The sequence below is a fragment of the Eublepharis macularius genome, chromosome 3, assembly GCF_028583425.1.
Source record: "Eublepharis macularius isolate TG4126 chromosome 3, MPM_Emac_v1.0, whole genome shotgun sequence".
Taxonomy (NCBI): Eukaryota; Metazoa; Chordata; class Lepidosauria; order Squamata; family Eublepharidae; genus Eublepharis; species Eublepharis macularius.
In genome coordinates, this window is record NC_072792.1 from 39,134,922 (window position 1) to 39,153,703 (window position 18,782).

Consider the following 18,782-nt stretch of genomic DNA (forward strand, 5'->3'; position numbering starts at 1 on the left):
AAGTTAGGCACTGTTGACTCTTCTTGGTTGCAGTGGAAGAGTTAAGTGCATGTTTAATTTTCTCCAATTTAAATTGAAGAAAATTAAAGTTTCTTTACTTTAATAGAGTCTTGTATTATTTTTTTACTGAAAAGAGGTGTAGGTTGGATCCTACCTAAAACTTCTGCATGTGCAAACTGGGGTAAGGATTTTAGCTGATTCCTTCCCCTAATTCCACCCTCCAGCAACTTTCACAACCCCCCAGGAGCAGCAGGGGGTCATTTAAGGAGGGAGTGGAAGGGAAGTTCTACTTTTATGGAGAGAAATCCTTCCATCTTCAGAAATTGTAGGCAGGATCCAGGCAGGGCTGGCGCGCCCATAGAGGCCAGGTAGGCAGTGGCCTCAGGCGCGAGGGCACTGGAGAGGTGCCGGAGGGGGTGTCGGGGGCAGAGGCATGTGCTGTGGAGCTGGTGTGGCTGGCCCGCAGCTGCTGCAGCCAGCCAGCCCTGTGCTGCTGCTGCCGCTGCCACATGACCCAGCCGGGCGCAGCAGCCATGAGCCGCTGCCGGGGCAGCGTGCGGAGCACGGAGCAGCCTCCGCCCGCCACCCCAGCCATCCGCCGGCAAATGCCCCTGGCTTGCGCTGCGCGATGACATCATCACGCGATGATGTCATCGCGCAGTCTGTGGCGCGTGCGCTGTGCACGCGGGGGGGGGGGGGGTGCCGCAGGCGCCAGAAACCCTGGTGCCAGCAGTGGATCCTGGGCATTACATAAATGAGCTAGTTCTAAAGTCCTTTATTATGTCTAACTCTTAACTGTCAGTTTGACATTAAATTTGCTCTCACGATCTTTAAAGCACTGACCTACTGTGATGAGGAGCCTTAAACTTTTTTTTGTAGTCCTAGCTTTTCTTGATTTTAGAGTAAAAAAGAAACATCTGAGAAAAGTGGAGAATTGTGAAACAGCAAAACAAATGTTGATTTTGTTAGTATTTTGTTTTATTGTGCTATATTTACTTGTATATACTTTAAACAGATATTCATAAGATTTTTACAGACATATAAAAACACTTCTTGTATCTTGCTTCAAACCCTAAAAATGGGCAAAAGGCATGGCAAAACTCCACAAAGTTTTCAGCTCAGAAAGCCGCATGGAAGTTGGTTGAAACATTCACTCCTGTCCTTTTTCTAGCTTGAATTCAGGCCACTGTTCCAAGTTTATACTCAGTTCAATGCTGAGAATTTACATAATTAAACATGTCGGCTAATTTTCCTGTGATTTGTCTCTAAAAGTAACACAGTACCAAAGCTTGCACCATCCAGATGTCATTCCATGCACTGCCCTGCTCAGCATTTCTCCTGGGTTTTTAAGATGGAAAGTTGGTGCCTTGTAAAACCAAGTGCTAAGCTTTCTACCATCTTATTGATATGGAAAAAAATACTTAGTAATAGCCTTCACCTCAGCCTTTGTTCTGTCTCTTTCAGTTCCTCTGGAGGATTTTAAAAAAAATAAGTCTCATTCAACATTTTTAAATCTCATTTACCAATCCTGCATTTCATGAAAACTCCCCACCCATGCATTTTTGATACTTTCTGATCGCACAGGAACTTTATTCGTTCCCTAATTATTTTTGACCCCGCAAAATCCCTTACCTGTGCCTCAGATAAATTAGGATTAGGATTAGAGGTGGGCACAGACTGGGAAAACCCCACAGACAGCTGGCCCATGGTCTGTCAATTTTCATGGACCATGGACCATGAATTTTTCACTGATCAGCCCAGTTTGTGGACCAGTTCATCGGTCCGTGGTCCTTCACTTCTGGCAGCCCTAGCTCTGCCTCCTTCACACCCAGAGAGCCTAAACTTGCAGAGAATCTTCAGCAGCCTCTCCTCCAGCCACCCTCCAAGTTTGGTCAAGATTGCATTTCAGATGTCTGAGTTACAGACCCCCAAAGCAGCCACCCCCAGGAAACTTCCAGTAGATACTGGAGCCACAAATGCCAATTGACTTGAATTGGCTAGCAGCACCAAAAAGTTACAATGAGGCAAAATCAAACAGAAAAGGGTGGTGGAAGAGCCCCCTCACTCATCACACAGACACCTTCCCAGCCGTTGCCTAGGGAATTAATTCTTGCTCCTTGCTCACATAGAGAAGAATGGGAGCTCTCTGGTTGGCAGACAGAGCTGCCTATCAAGGTTTTGAGGGCTAAGATTGGCTGCAGAACATCCACCCCTCCCTTGCAGAATGGGAGCTCTCTGTTTGGCAGGCCGAGCTGTTTTGAGGGCTATGATTGGCTGCAGAATGTTCACGCCTCCATTGCCTAGGGAATTCATTCTTGTTCCTTGCTCCATAGAGCAGAATGTGAGCTCTCTGGTTGGTAGGCAGAGCTGCCTATCAAGGTTTTAAGAGCTGCAAAAGGTCTGCAGACATCCCCTCCATTGTCCAGGGAATTGATAGATCAGTGCCAGGATGTCTGGACTCATGGACCAACAGACCAGCCCAAATGGACTAAAATTCATGAAAAAAGTGAGTCCCACAAACTGTGTGTTCGCGAACCATGAACCGGGTTGGACCGTGTCTAATTTAGGTCTGTTTTCTAGACCTCTAATTAGGATGGAAAGGAACAAAGCATTTTAAAATGCTGCAAGTTAAAGTGTTTAAATATTGTCTGACAAAGGGTAATCCTTACTCTTAATACATCATGACATTTTGCTCTTTAAGAAACAAACAAATTGGAGTGGTTTAGGCTTAGATTAATGTGTGTGGTTTCCCCTGAATCATATCATTTGTGAAAGAATTCCCCTTCTCAGTCATACTCTGTTTCCAGCTCCTGGCCTCTTTCATCTGCTTGCTCTGTCTAGCTGTTGTAGTCAACTTAATGCCAGTATGAAAAATATTCCAGGGGGGAGGGAATTGTCTGAGTCACATGGTTGATTGCCTAGCTGCCTACCATGTGATAGGAGTTGAAGACTGGTTGAATATTACCAGTAGATTGTGCTGACTTATTTTGTAGGCCCAATGGGATTCCTATTTAGGCTTGGTTTGGCCAATGGTCTGTCATGGATTTACAGTATAGCAACAAAAATATATAATAATTTCTGTGAAATAGAGACTGAAAAGGCAACAGGAGTGGAATAAATGGTTTGAGTGCTGCAGATCAATTGCTGAAAACTACTTACAGCTGCCTACTTACGACACACTTTTTCCTGAAAAAACATCACTTTTCTTAATTGTGTGATAATTTTATATAGTTCCCCACCTATGAACAAGGAAATGTTAAATGCTTCCTTCCGGATACAGCTTTTGTACCTATTGCTTGCTTTTGCAACAGTCGTAGAACATATGTATTGCACTCTAATAATTCAAAGAAAATCAATTTAATTCCCAACTGTTTTCCTGTCAAGAGAACCAGTTCATAATGTGATTCAGCCCTCTGGCTTGCATTACTAACAATGAAATCCTAAACAGAGTTACTCTAGTTTAAGCCCATTGATTTCAGAGAGCTTAGACTGGAGTAACTCTTCTTAGGATTTCACTGTAAGATCCAGAAATGGAAATGTGTAGAAATGAATGTTCTATACTCTGTGGTGAAAACATCACATGCAACGGCTTTCTTGAAAAATATACAATTCCATTTTTTAAAAAAAGCAAGGAATTTGATTTTCCTTTTTTTGATTGCTCATATAGATGCTTCATGAGCCACTCACCTGCTCTTTGGAGATTCAGAACACTGGCTTTTTTAAAAAGAGTAGTTCATGCCTTTTGGTATTACAAATATTTTTTTTAATCAAGTGTATTGAGGTATGTTTCAAATGTTCCTTTTCAATCACCTTTTTCCATTTAGTGATGTTGTAACATTAGACATGTGAGCATCGCCAATATCACGGGAGCTTTCTTCATGAGCTGTTCGGGCAACACTTGATAGTGATATGCTTCCTTGACGTCTCAAGATTTTCATTATTGTACTTTTGTATCCTCTGCATGCAAAGAAATAGATTAAAGGATCCAAGCAGCAGTTTAAATTCATCAGGAACACAGTGTAGTGGAGTGTCTTCTGGAAGACTTGTTTGACACTGCATTCAAGACTATCATCTCCAAATATAATCTTCATAATCATATGTTTGATAATTGCCACATGATAAGGAGTGAGGCAAACAATGAAGACCACAATGATGAAAATAATTGTATTGATGGCCTTTCTGTTTGTTCCTGATTTTTCTGCAAGTGGGTTTTTTTTTGCTTTTTGATAAAGTCTACAACTAATTTTAGAATAACAGACTAATGTAATCCCAAGGGGAATTATGTATCCAAGTAAACAAGCGCCAAGAAGCATCCAAGGGAGATTCGGTATTTTTTCAAAGTTTGGATATTCCATGCATGTGTTCCTTTTTCCTTCTTCGTGTGACATGTTTAGTGTAACTAATGGGAGAGTCTGAGCTAATACAAGAAACCACACTGAACAACAAATGTATGCGGCGCATCTCACTGTTCTGATCCTTGTGCGCAGTGGGTGCACCACAGCTACAAACCTATCAATACTCAAACATGTCATGAAGTTCACTGCAGCATAAATGTTGATGTAAAAAATGAGTGCAGTGAGTTTGCAGAGTTCTTCTCCAAATGGCCAATGAAAGCCCATTGCGTAGTATGTGATTCTTGCAGGCAAAGCAGTAGTAAAAAGAAGGTCTGACACAACAAGGTTCGTTGAGTAAAGAGTAGTAGAATTGATCTTTTTCCTGTTTTTAATTACCACAATGAGAGCAAGTACATTTCCAGGCACTCCTATTATGAAAATAAGGCTATAGAATGCAGGCAGTAAGATACGTGCTGAATCTTCATGCTCATATAGATCACAGTTATTAGTCGGGTGTGTTGTGGAGTGATTGAGCGATTGAGGAGTGGTTGAGCCTGTTTCCATAACTGGTGGGTCTCCAGGAAGTTCAGCAGGCCTAGCAAAAAGAGCAGAAGAAATAGAATTGAGTACAGACAATCACTGCTTGTCTTTACAACAGTCAGCATTTTGGAAAACAAACTGGATGGCAGAGAAATGATTTGTAAAGTTTTTCTTAATTTCAAAGTTCTGGGAATCTCTGAGCTTGAGAACATAAATTTGAAATGAGAAGGATTTTGACTTTGAAAGCAATGAAAATAACTGGTTTCTTAAATGTTCTTATGATAACCTTGCATTTGAATAGATCAGTCTACAAACTGGGGAAGTTATAAAGAGACTGCTTTCCTGTAAGTGAGAATATGAAGCTGCACCTGTGGAATGACCACAGGCTTTTGTCTGAAGTGTTTGTTGGGAAACACAAAGTGAAAAGTTTGAGATTAAGCTTTGAGTTTCTGCTTAAATTCTGTGGCTTTTTCTTTCTTTTCGGGGACATAAAAAAGGTAAAGGTAGTCCACTGTGCAAGCACTGAGACATCACTGACCCACAGGGGGGATGTCGCATCATGACATTTCCTTGGCAGTTTGCCACTGCCTTCCCCAGTCATCTACACTTTAGCCCCCAGGAAACTGGGTACTCATTTTATTGACCTCGGAAGGATGGAAGGCTGAGTCAACATTGAGCTGGTTACTTGAACCCGGCTTCCGCCAGGATCGAACTCACGTCATGAGCAGAACTTGGACTGTAGTACTGCAGCTTACCATTCTGCGCCACGGGACAGATTGACTTATTTTATTAAGCAATCCTGCAACGTTTCACTCCCCTTTATTCCTCTCTTGGTATGAAACATCTATACCAGCTCCTCCCTATATTTCTCTGAAATTACCTGTATTATGCTGCCTCCCTCACTTCCGTAGCATTTCCAAATGATTTTGCTGCCACCAAAGGCTCTTGCCTTAGATCTCTTAGTTTAACCCAAAGTACAGGATGGCTTAGTTATATTTGGTAAAATAAGAGAATGGTCAGTGCATGGAGGGGAGTTTGTGAGATAATGGGAATCCTTTATTCTGATATAAAATGGCTCCCCCTACCAAACAGAAATATAGTTTATTAATAGTTAGTATAAAGCTTAAAGGTTTCAATGTAGCTCAAAAGTTAAATGGTTTCATTTAGCATGTTAGTTCTTGGTTACAAGACAGCTGTATGTCTTCTCCCCTTTGATTCTCTTAAATAAACTTAGTCATAAAAGCTTATTTTCCTCATTTGCCACTTAGGTTAAATCTTCTACATAAGGAACACAGACTTTCCACAGTCTCTGGCATGCTATCTTCCTCCCTGCCCCCCAACCCCATGTTCACTTTGCCTCCAGAGTTACAGCTACCATCCAATCATAATACACTTCACAGTCACCCATCCAGCCCACCCCTATTTTACTCCAGAGGCCTGCTTTTTAAACCATAGGAAACTACATGCAAAACCACACATTAGTTTGTAGAAATAAAACACACAAAATATTTATATGGCAAAACATTACAAATCCTATAAATGTTATTCATTTGGAATTAAGGGTATCTCATTTGGAATTAATGGTATCTCATGATACCATTGATTATGGTACTTCATACAAGACCGATGGAACACAATCAGTTGTGTTATTTGTGGAAAAGAAGTGGACATAAGAGGAGAGAACACTCTTGGATCATGTTATAAGACGAGCTAAGCTTTATTACAAAGAGCATTATGCTTTTAATAAATATAAAGCTTTATGAGGATTGTGATATAAAAATGGATTAGTGTACTTGTAAAGCCATGGGCATGGACAACGTACTTATGCAGAAGGGCACATGCAAAAACACGGAGAGTGTCAGACTGGGATCTGGAAGACTAGGGCTTGAATCCCCATTCTGCCTGGAAGCTCACTAGGTGTCCTTGGGCCTGTCACACTCAGCCTAACTTACCTCACAGGGTTGTTGTGAAGACAAAATGTAGAAGAGAAGAATGATGTACGCTGCTTTGAGTCTCCATTTATATTGGTATAAATGAAGTAAATAAATAAACATATATCATCCTCCTTCCACTCTTGCTGAGAGGCAGAATAGATTTGTGAAATGCTGTCAGGTGCACATATGCAAGGCTTTTTTTGTGGAAATACTAACCAGTATGGAGTACTGGCACCTTTTGGGGGGGCGGGCTCTCATAAATCCTGATGGGGGAACTGGTGGAAAGTGGCACAGCTTTATATATGACTACTGGCACCTTTTTTAATCAAAAAAATTCTGCATATATGTATCTTAACATTCTTCCTTGCTTTCTGCACAAACTCCTTTCTTGCTTTCCTCACAGTGCTGTATTTTTCCCCAAATACTTCTAAAAATTGGCCTACATACGTCGCTAAGTTGTCTTTCTCTTTTATTTGTTTTGTAAACCTTTTCCTCCAGTCCAACACCCCCTCCACACGCTCATTGTATGGCTATAGTTAGTTGTGCCCGCTTGTGGGAGCAAAAAAAAGGGCTCTGAGGTTAGAAAAGGTTGTTGTTATTTAAAAACCCTACATTAAAAATTCCTTGTAAGTAAAAATCTAGCACGACATGTGACGGACTAGGCAAAAACCTTTATCTCTGATGCGATTTCTTTTTTATCTGCACAGAGTTTTTACGTGGGGGAGGGATATGAAAAGTATGACCCTCCAACATGGGCAGTCTGAAGTAGTGCTGCCCGTACTACCACCTCATTTATATACCAGGCATTAGGAACTGCTGAGAAAAGAAAGACTTGGTTGTTCGGAATTGTGATTTTAAAGTTTAAAAGTTAAAGTTTGGTTATAACAGTAAAAACAATGGTTGTGTGTCTTCAGGTACCAAGCTTTTCTGCAATTTCATCTTTTGCTGAGTATAGCATGTTATATGGTTAGCAATCCAAATGGTGTACAATGTTATTATATAGCTATCTTGTAGTATAGTTAATGTTAGCAACTTAACTATTTTAATATTATTTCTGCACTTTTATAGCCATCTGGGATGATAAAGTCTCCCTTTCTCTCTTGTTACAACTTTTTGTGTAGAAGAACATGTAGCCCATTGCCCTCCTACATCTTCTAAAAGTCTAAAATTGGTATACCACTCGAATTAAACAGTGTTAGCTATATAGAAAATGTTAAAATGTTCCTGTGTGAAAAGATACTTGCAATCTTGATTGGTGATAAGAAAGTTTTGCTTCGTAAATGTATTTATTTGCTAGAGTGGATCATAGTGCATTTTTATCAGCAAGAATAGCTCCTTTAGCATAGAAGAATATCTGCTGTAAAAAATAGCAAAAGGGACCTGCTTTAAAAAAAGAAGGAAGACAGATGGAGAGAAGAGGAAGGAAGAGAGATGTTGCTGGCCAACTCCTAACATTTCTGGTTTCAAAGAGAAGGGAACTTTAACTAAAAAGCGTGAGTAAACAGCACGGTCCCTCCCAACTCCCCAGAATTTTTCTGTCTGATTAGTATATGATTGTTGGTTTCCAGTTATAAATTCCATATGCAGTGGAATTTATAGCAAAAAATTGGAACCATTCATTGTACTAACCTAGCTAGGGATCCTGTGCTCACAGGAACAGCCATCTGCACATGGGTCCTATGCATGCTAATAGGTGCAGCTTGCGATTTCCAGTCGAATCCAATCCTTGGTGAAGCCAAGCAGGTCTAGGGCTCATTAAGGGCTGGATGGGAGAGCTTCAGGGGACCCTTGTGTAAGCTGCCTTGAGTCCATAAAGGAAGGTGTAAAACAAGTGGAATATAAATGTAACAAATAAAAAATAACTTGGTTCCAACCTGTTCTTTGCCCAGACTCAAGGCAGTGATGACCTAACCGTCTTTCGTGAATGTGGAGTTTTCCACCAACTGGCTTGGGACGGGGAAGTTCCCAGTGGAGTACTAAGATAGAGCTAGGATCCACTCCATAATTGACTATTCTTTTCCAGATTTTGTAGATTGACCTAAACAAATCTACAGTAAACAGAAAATACCTTAGTAAAGGAATGTACCTCCATTTTTATTTTTAAAGTTCAGATAAGCTGATCAAGGTAATTAAACAGAAAAGTTATCAGAATTCAAGAGGATGGTGAACAGTACACATTAAATGTTTATATGCAACAAGATGTGGGATAATCTGCATCCACAGAAGATAAACTCATAAGTGTAAATCACTTTTACCTGCCTAGCTGGGCTGGGGAGGGGGAAGGGATAAGATTTTGCATAGATTATGCACTCCAGCTGCAATCTTTGACCATGAGCAATTTTTCACAAGGCGCTGGGGATGCAGTAGGAAGAAAGAGATGGGAAAAGGGGGGAAAGATCCACTCCTCAAATTGAGGTCCTCTGTTGGTTAGATCTTGCCAGCTTTGTCACTTAATCTTGCCCAAGCTCTTTCTTTCTTTACAGAATCCTCCATCTCACATGACTTTTGTATGTTGCAAGTCCCACGATCCCGAATACTTTCGGGAGCTCAAAAAGAACCTCTCCTGCTTTTTTCATCTGCAGAAAAACTGACTAGATCCAACCCTACAGTTCTCTGTATCATGATCATGACCTTTGTTGATATGGTTCATGGTGATCCCCAGGGCTTTTTTTCTGGGAAAAGAAGTGGTGGAACTCAGTGGGTTGCCCTTGGAGAAAATGGTCACATGGCTGGTGGCCCCACCCCCTGATCTCCAGACAGAGGGGAGTTTAGATGGCCCTCCGCGCCGCTCCAGCCATCTCCAGACAGAGGGGAGTTTAGATTGCCCTCCGCACCGCTCCAGCCATCTAAACTCCCCTCTGTCTGGAGATCAGGGGGTGGGGCCACCAGCCATGAGACCATTTTCAAGAGGTTCCGGAACTCCGTTCCACCGCATTCCAGCTGAAAAAAAGCCCTGAGAGCCATCCTGAGCAGCTGTACTCAGAATCTTTCTGGAGAATATTCAGTCAGTCTCTTCATAGTTCCCCTTCCATTTCCTTTGAAAAAACTAGGAAAAGTTTGATTGGAGCTCTTATATGTTGCTGGTGCCTCAAGGATTCTCATGTAGCATGGGGAGAGAGATATCTAGACAGACAGAAGTGACTGTGCAAGGCAAAGCAATTAATAGCTTTGTTTCTTGGTTCAGTAACCACGTTGATGATCAGAGGAAAAGTGCTAGGGTCTTAATCTTGTTCTTGAATAGTCATAAACTCACTATAAAAGGAGGTAATACACAACTGGCTCCCAGTTCCATTTTGTTACACAAACAGTTGTTTTTAAATTGATGGGATTGCTTGTGAGAAGTTAGAAAACCCTGCATGATACGCTGACCTAAGTTGAAAGAAATCCATGCTGATGCTGAAGTATTTCAATGCGGGAAACATTTAAAACCACAGTGAGAAAAACTCTGCTAATAGTTTTGCGGGGGGAAACCGCAAAAGGAACATTTATGATAACTGATCACAGTTGCTTTTTGTACTAATGCAGTTGTACAAGTTTCACTTATGCCTTGCTCTATAATGGTTTAAAAGAGACACAACTGTAACTCTAAATAGGAATGTCAGGATAAGCCCACAAATACGGTTTTGGCTGCCAAAAACACCGGCAACTTTGTTTGAAAGGGTACAGTGTGCAGTTGTCAGAAAAGGTTTAATTGTCTTGATTTGGAAGTGGTCAGTCTTGGTGTTGGGAAGATAACGTTGCTCTGATAATTGACATTTGCCATCAACAATTCCTTGATGCCTCACTGACAGTGTTGCAAGATCGGTCTCCCTTGGTTTAAAAGTAAATAGCATATTCTGAAAATCTGTTCAAGTCACTAAGGCTACATTAAGTTCCATAGAATAACATGAGACTTGCTTTTGAATCTTGTTCAAAATTGTTCCCCGTGGCTACAGTTCTGTGCTTACTTACCTGCAAATAAGTCACATTGATGTCTGTGATTTACTTTTAAGTAAATGTGCATAGGCTTTCAGTGTAAGGCTTTAGTCTGAGCTTACTTACCAGGGAGTCAACTCCATTCAACTCAGTGCGGTTAAGTAAAAATGCAGTGATTGGGCTATACTCATAAGAACAGTGAAAGAGCTCCCTAAAGCATCTAAATCTTTATTTTGGAAACTCTAAAAGTTTAGGTGTAGTAGTGGGGGGGGGAATAAAAGCTTAATGAAATTATTTTTAAGAGAAAATATTTATCAAAGAAAAAATGTAAAACCTACACCATCACAATTTTTAAATACAAGTAGCATTTAATGTATAGTAATTAAGAAAAACTTAACATATATTCGGTAAGCTCCTATTATTTATGTTATTAACATTTGTCCTGAATGAGATCTTAATTTGCTGCCAGTGTTTCAGTTCAGGTATTTTCAGAAAGCATTAGACCATCAAAAGCTTCTTGGTGGCTCAGCTGTGTAGCATATTTTATTAAAGAAGTCATGCTGGCTTCAGTACACCAGAGTTTTATTTTTAAAAGAATGAAATGTTTTCTTTAAAACAGTAGCATTATTCATTTGTGGTATTTTTAAGCAGTTTGTGTATTAACAAAAAACAGTTTGGTCTTTGAAAGACAGCAAAGTACACCCCTAGAACTTAGACTATCTTTGGATACAGAGCAGTATCATAAATATTCTTTATCATTTCTTCTCTCTCCTAAAAGAGTGCATCTTCACAGCCATTTGACTCCATGAAGTCCAATGCTGATAGCCTGTTTTTTTAAAAGAATACCAGAAAAAAATCTCTACTTACGTATCAGTAGCTTAATAAGTCCTCTGTGCTGTGTATGTATCTGCCACACATCACATATGTGACAGTTTCCCCTTTGCACGTTGTTTTCAAGAGTGATTATGTCAGACTGTCCTTTTATGGAGTTGATGGCATTTCCCCTCCCTTTAGCTGAATTCTACCTCATTTTTAATGGGAAGTGAGAATATCTATTTACCTCACATTGTTTCATGCTTCTTTTTGAAAGACGGGGTGATTCCTGTAGCTAATTGAACAACTTATTTTTAAAATGTACTTGTGGCTTTGATAGACTCTAAAAATGATAGAACTTCCACATGTGGTTCATTACTAAATTAAGCTCAAAAGCATTCGTATTGATTCTACTCTTAGGCTGATCTGATTTGTGAACTATGGCAGGTGATGTAAGTAGCGGCTTATGCTGCTGCAAGTAGTATAAGATTTTGTCCCATCCAAGAGAGGCAGAACCTTCCCACTCTGCTCCTCCAAGGAAATCCTCTGTGGTAAGCTATATTCAGCCCTGAGTGGTCCACGCTAGCTTGATCTTCCAGGCCCTGCTTTTCATGCCTCCTCTGATAGCCGCACGATGGGCCTTCGGTATTGTGGCACCAGGATTTTTGATAGATTTGCCTGGTGCCAAATTTGCAGTCCTTTAGGTGCCATTTTTATTTTCCCAAGCATTTAGCTAATTTTCCTTCTGTGAACTTATTAACAGATATATTCTGCTTTTATGCTACTTGTTAATGTGTGGGTTTAAGGTGAATCTCTGATTTTGAAAATGATACCCTTGATGCTGTTTAACAGGATTTTTTTAATATTAAAAAATCTGGTTTTGTACTTCTTACATTGTGATATATGTATTGCTGTATTTTATACATGTCTTGAATAAATGTGTGTGTATAGATACACACACACCCCTATGTGGTATAGTGGTTACAGTGCCAGACTAGGATCTGGGAGACCCAAGTTTGAATCCCTGCACTGTCATGGAAGCTTGCTGGGTAAACTTGGGCCAGTCACACACACTCAGCCTAACCTACCTCACAAGATTGTTGGATAAAATGGGGGATCCCTGATGGGGAGAAAGGTGGGGTATAAATGAAGTAAATAATACATTATGCACAGTGCTTTAAGTAAAGAAAAAAACCAAATGTGTAATTAGAGAAGAAAGTCAAAGGAAGAGTTCTGAGATTTATTTGTAATTTAAGCCTAGAAGCAAGATTCTATTGCATAGTGGGGGATATGGGGATAGCCTGAGATAAGATGGACTGTATAAAGGAATTAAAATGATATCTTAAAAGGGATTTTCTGACAAAGATTGGAGAAATTAACAGTGCAGTCGTAACAGTGCACTTTCCTGGGAGTATGCTCCATTGAAAACACTTGAGTAGGATGCTGAGTAGATCTGCTTAGGACTTTATGAGGCACTCTCTTGATGTATTCAACACTGTCTGAATTTTTTTTTAGGGGAAGAAACTCCCACTGGGGAAAAAAACGTTTGAAGCTTTTTTTAAAAAAAAAGTATCATTTCTATAATGACTTAGATGTAACCTAAAAAGCAGTGTATGCTAGAGGGTCGTGGTAGAGGAAACTACCTAATGTATCACTATCTGCAAGTATGATTTCCCCAAATCATTTCTGGAATTTGGTGTGGGTAATTTTGCATGAGTGTAAATTCTACGCAGTCAACAAGCATCATAATCGATGAGTCGTAACTCTATTTTAGCTTTAAGTTGGGTTTGTTCAAACAGTTAGTGACAGGTGCCTGTATGACATGTAATTCTTAACTGGCTTTTAAGAACTCAACATTCTACACCATTGCATTTGTAAAAAATAATTTTAAAAGTTTGAATATTAAAAATAATTTTAAAAATTGCATGTTAGCATGGGTGTGAACACACATTTACTGTGACAGCATCTACTGTTCATGATATGTGTGAAGCTCTTTTCTGCATTCAGAATGGCTGCGTCAGTCAATTTGCTGAAAAATGTGATGGGGAATATCATGCATGCAAAAAGCTGCCCATTTAGGTAAACGTTGTAAAAAAAATATACACATGAAACTGCTTTTAGAGTCAAAATACGCAGTCTCCTGCTCCATAATGTGTTTCTTACCGGACGGTACATTAAATGCGCCTTCCCTTAACTTTCTTCTTGGTATGTGAGTTTTGATCTACAGGGAGATTTGTACAGGGGCATTCACATACGCAGTGCAGCCCCATGCACAGATACATTGTGTGAGCCTGCTGATCATGAAAAAGTCTGCATTTCCATCTGTCTGTTGGCATTCATTATGAGACCAAAGACTCTAAGGAGAAAGAGAACGACTGTGTTTCCCACTCTACCCTTGATTCCCTTCTATCACTGTATAATGGTAGTCATGTAACATAATAGTCAGCAGTCCCTTTCACACTTACAATTTAAACGGCCATTTATGAGCATTCGCCTCGATCGCAATGGCTTCGGCATGGTGCTCCCACGTTCCACACTGTCTGAGGCAGTTTCAATTTGGCATCTTGTTTTTCATTTTAGACAGGCTTTGAGCGGCTTCAGGCTTTGGGGGCTTTGCAATTCATGTTACACTTTTTTTTTTAACTTTGAGCATGCATAGTAATGTTACAATGTTGGAACCGATTCCCCTCCCCATATTTGCTGATTGGGCTATCCTGGCCCAAATGGAGAGGCAATTGGTGGTGAAGTTCTGGGGGGAAATATGTACTTTTCGTGCTTGTTCCACTCTCATTTTTTTTAAGCCAAGCCAGGAAATGCTTCCCTGCCACTTTGTTTTGGAAATGGCTGTGCAAAATGCTTGGGTTTTTTAAAACTCTTTGACATTAGCAGAAGATGCTAGGAGGGAGGGGAAAGCAGCCATTAAACCCTTTCCTGGCTTTTAAAGTCAGCAGGGAATAAGCAGCAAAGTTAGGATTCGTTCCTGGTTTTAAAAAAAAAATAAGAGAATCCTTGTATACCAGGAGGAAGGAAGCAAATGGAGGAGCAGCCTTATGACTCTTACCTCGCTTTACTGATAAAAATGGCGGGAAAGGAGTTCAGAGAGCTGAGGAGAGTGGGAGTGGTTAATTTTGCACAGACCAATCAGCTCCTAGGGAAACAGAGAGCGGGGAGAAGAGAAGCAGAAGGGGAGTATAGAGCTCACACTGACATTCGCACCAGCCACAACTCAGCAGCAGCTTCAAAATAAAATTGCGGGGGGAAAGTCAAGGATACTACGGACAAAAATCAGTTCTGTGTCCCATGACTACCTTGCATGAGTGGAACTCCTGCAAACGTGGGAAGCAGAACAGATATGGAAATAATTTCAAGTGACTGTATGAAAAGTACCTTAAAGTTGTAGATGGGATCTTATTTTTGAGAAGGAGAAAAAAGTCCTGCAAGTCAAAAACAGACATAGAAGCCTTCCTTTTGGTGTGAAATTTTTAAATATGAGATCATTAAAACATCATTTTGGTACAGGTCTACTCTACCACCTCAAAAAGTCTGCCATCTTATCATAAAGGTCATTTCCCTACAGTATAGTAAGCTTAAAAGCGAATGTATAGATCTTAGCTAAAAAAAGAAAAGAAAATATTAAGCCAAAAATGAAACTATAAAACAACAACATTATGGGAGCTATCTGTACGCTTGTTAGAAATCGTGGGTCAATGAAACAAGCACCTTAGAGAACAAGTTTGTTCATATGAGGTAAAGGTGATGACCTGGAAAAGCTAAGAAAACTAGAGATATATGTATGAGACCTTCCAAAGTGTGATGGAGTGACCCTGCTCTTATTCTGACAATTCTGCTGTTCTTGCAGAGAATGAGGGTCTTGGGGGCAAGAGAGCATCCACTAATGGTCCTTTAGAAGAGCCCCATTTTTCAGGTGTTGAACTGGTGCTGAGGATATGCCTCTGGTGGTGGGAGGGGTGGGCTGCCTTGATAGTAGAGATTTGCTAATTAGGAACAGAGATGGTGGTGAGCATGATGACTTGTGGTTTGCCTGCCTGGTTCTGAATGTTGTGTACTGACTATATAGACTGGTAGATATTGTGGGGGAGTAGTCAGTACTTGTGGTTCGTGTCTGCACAAAACAGTTTGGGAGCTATAGATCCTAGAAACTGAATGTATGTTATTAGGTAAGATGTTGCGCCTAAGTGGGACATAAAAGGTAGCATTTTATCCTTTGTATCTCCAAGGTAGCATTTTCAGATGCCACTTTTTAATATATATAGGGATAGTTAGATTTGCAGAGCTGTGTCTTCTCAGTAGGAGAGTACACACACACAAAAAAAATTGGTACATTCAAACTGGGAATACCAAATCAGAGGGGGGGGGGGTCAGTGTTCCTTGAATACTGAATTGATTTAGTTCGGTTAGGTAATATAGTGGAAATTCAGTAAAATTCGGCCATTATTTCCTATGGGGGCTATCCGAGGGACTGGAGGGGAGTCATTTTTCAACCAATCTTCACCAAATTTGCAAGGAATGTACTACTGACTGTTCTCTAAAGACTCCCCACGTTTCATAAAGATTGTACCCTATGGGCCAATTTTATAGACCCCCAAAGAAGGTGCCCTGAGTCACTCTCCATTATTCCCTATAGGGAAATCCGAACCAGTGTCTTTCACAGCAGCCAGGCACTGAGTTCAGCCAATGGTGGAACATCACAGAAAAAAATCAAGCAGTACCCATCCACAAGCATAGGCCATTCCCTTGCTTCAATTTGCTTCTGTTAGGCTAAGTTGAAACAGTTTATGTCAGTTTGGTTTCGGTGGAATGGATGTGATTCTCTGGTGTGATGTCGGTCCCCTTGCTTCACATTGATTCTGGGAGGATTCCATTCTTGTGTTTCAGTTTGCTTCTGTGATGAGTTCAGGTTGCATTTGGGAGTGTGCTTTGGCCATGGCAGTCTTGCCCCAGTGTGTTTCTACAGTGGGAGTCAGCTTTGACTTTTTTCCCACAGGAAACAATGGAGTGGTTGGGAGCACCCTGTTCGGGAGCCCATAGAATTGGCCCCAGGAGCCCAATCTTCCTGAAACTTGGGGGGAGGGGTCTTTAGAAGACCATCAGAACTAGGTCCCCTGCAAATGGTGGAGTTTTCTGGAAAAATACCTGCCCAGCTCCCTGGATAACATTCAGATAGAGAATAATGGAGAGTGTCTGGGGGCAACTTCTTTGGGGGCCCATAAAACTGGCCTCCTGGGTCTGATATTTTAGACCATTTTAGATTATCTTCAGAGATAGTCAGGAGTGAGATCCCTGCAAATTTGGTGAAAATTGTTTGCAAAAATGACCCCCCCCCCCAAAAAAAACCCCTCTCTGCAAAGAAGGCAGGAACTGCTTTTTTTGCAGGGAAACAACAAAGGAACAGACCAGCCTATATTACTGAATTTTACCAGATTTTACTGCGTTAATTTGGTAAAACTGAGTTTGGTATTCCAGTCCTGATTCGGAATTCATTCTTTTGATCCGGAATACCCAGACTTTACTGAATCAGCTAAAATTCATTTTTAAATTCCAAACACTGAACCGAACTGCACACCCCTACTTCTCAGAGCATATAGTGATGTCATGGGGAAGAATTTAAATTTGAGGAGCCAGGGAAATGTTTTCGCTATAAAAGAGAATACTGTGTACAGGTCCAGTCAGCTCTCTGTCTATCTAGTGCATTTTTATCCAAAGAATTTGGGGCAGCTTATGTGGTTCTTTGGTCTCACTTGGTCTTCACAACAATCTTATGAAGTAGCTGATGTTGAGAAATAGGGATGATCAAAAGTAATATTACAGAGTGGGAAAAGGTGCAAAAAATGGTAACCCAAATGATTGCTGGTGCAGCACCTTTCCAAAAAGGAAAGGCAAACTGTGGTATTTGGGGTTTGTTTTTGATGTAGAGGAGTATAAAACATATTCATAATTCAGGAAAAGTGGTGGAGAAAAAAATTCTTCATATAATACTAGAACTCAGTGTTACCAATTAAATCAAATGGCAATAGAATGACAACAGACGGAAGAAAGTGTCTCTTCAGCAACTCATACTTTGCTTCCACAAACTGTAGAGATGGCACTGAAAGGAGGTTAGACAAATTCTTGGAGGATAGTTCTGCCAACATCTGTTAGAAACCTCCATGTTAAGATGGAGTGTACCTTTGAATACTAGTAACTGGGTGATAATGGTGGAAGAGATCCATGCTTGCTTGTGGGTTTTGTGGAAGAACCTGAACGTTAATTGATGAAAACAGCATGTTGGACTAGATGGACTTTAACGCAATCCAACAGGGCTCTTTACAGGGGTTTTTTGGCTGCATGTGTAGATTAAGCTTAATTCCTAATTTCAAGAGGCAGAGGATCCAGCACAGGCACCAGTTATTTTCCATCTAGCATTTTTGTTACAGGCCTCCGTACCTCAAATGAACATATTACTTAACAAGAATTAGGCATTGCTAAACCCAGAAAGCACAAAGAATGATGATGAGCTGACTCAGTTTAAGGAGATAGATAGAGGACTTTGTGTAAATTCTGCATGCTACAAGCGATGAAACTTTTTCATGAAAGGCTTTAATAGTTGGAATTGCCCCCAAAATATTTTGAGCATTTGCCTTATGAGAATGATAGTACTACTGGAACATCATTCCGAAGAAAACATACTTTAAAAAAAATAATAGCAAGAGGTCAAGAGAAACTTAAATTTTAATATTGTAATGCTATCTATAACACTGACTATAGCTGTTACCATTCTTGTGAATATTTTGTAAAAGTATAAGGTTCAATTTCTTCCTGCAGTCTCTTTGTCACAATACAAAACAACCAAGTGTGTCTATTAAATGAGAAAGAGAGGTAGAGGGATCTCATTTCTCTGTCCTGTAGCCATCTATTGTACTTTGGACAGGTGGGCACCAATTAAGGGGTGACGGTGGACCTAGTTCTGCAGCTTTTGTCCTTAATCTTCCTTTGCCCAGCAAAGGGAAACTGCTTTCATGTTAAGCTGTTAGATGTGGCAAGTAGGAAGCAGTCAAATGCCCTATTTCAGGCCTATTTCCAATGTTAATTTGGAATCAAAAGCCTCTTGTGGTTATTAAAAATTCTGGAATAAATAACCTAGGCACAGTGTTTAATGTTTTTAAAGGCCATAAGGAATTTTAAATTGTTCAGAATTCATTTTTATGGAGGAAAAAAAGAAAAATATTTCATGATAATTCTGTTGATA

The 18,782-nt window shown here is 40.3% G+C and overlaps 2 protein-coding genes across 2 annotated transcripts in view; one reads left to right on the forward strand and one right to left on the reverse strand.

Annotated features, from left to right (window-relative positions):
- Positions 1-18,782, forward strand: part of UBAC2 (UBA domain containing 2) — a 115,357-nt gene that overhangs the window by 40,606 nt on the left and 55,969 nt on the right. The window lies entirely within an intron of this gene.
- Positions 992-11,660, reverse strand: GPR183 (G protein-coupled receptor 183). The gene is made up of 2 exons (XM_054974613.1): positions 11,591-11,660; positions 992-4,929 (listed from the first exon to the last, which is right to left on the reverse strand). The coding sequence occupies exon 2, from the start codon at positions 4,896-4,898 to the stop codon at positions 3,807-3,809; it is 1,092 nt and encodes a 363-aa protein (XP_054830588.1). The 5' UTR covers positions 4,899-4,929; positions 11,591-11,660; the 3' UTR covers positions 992-3,806.

Excerpts from the sequence above, each read along its gene's own strand:
- GPR183 (XM_054974613.1), bottom strand. The coding sequence starts at position 4,898 with ATGGAAACAGGCTCAACCACTCCTCAATCGCTCAATCACTCCACAACA.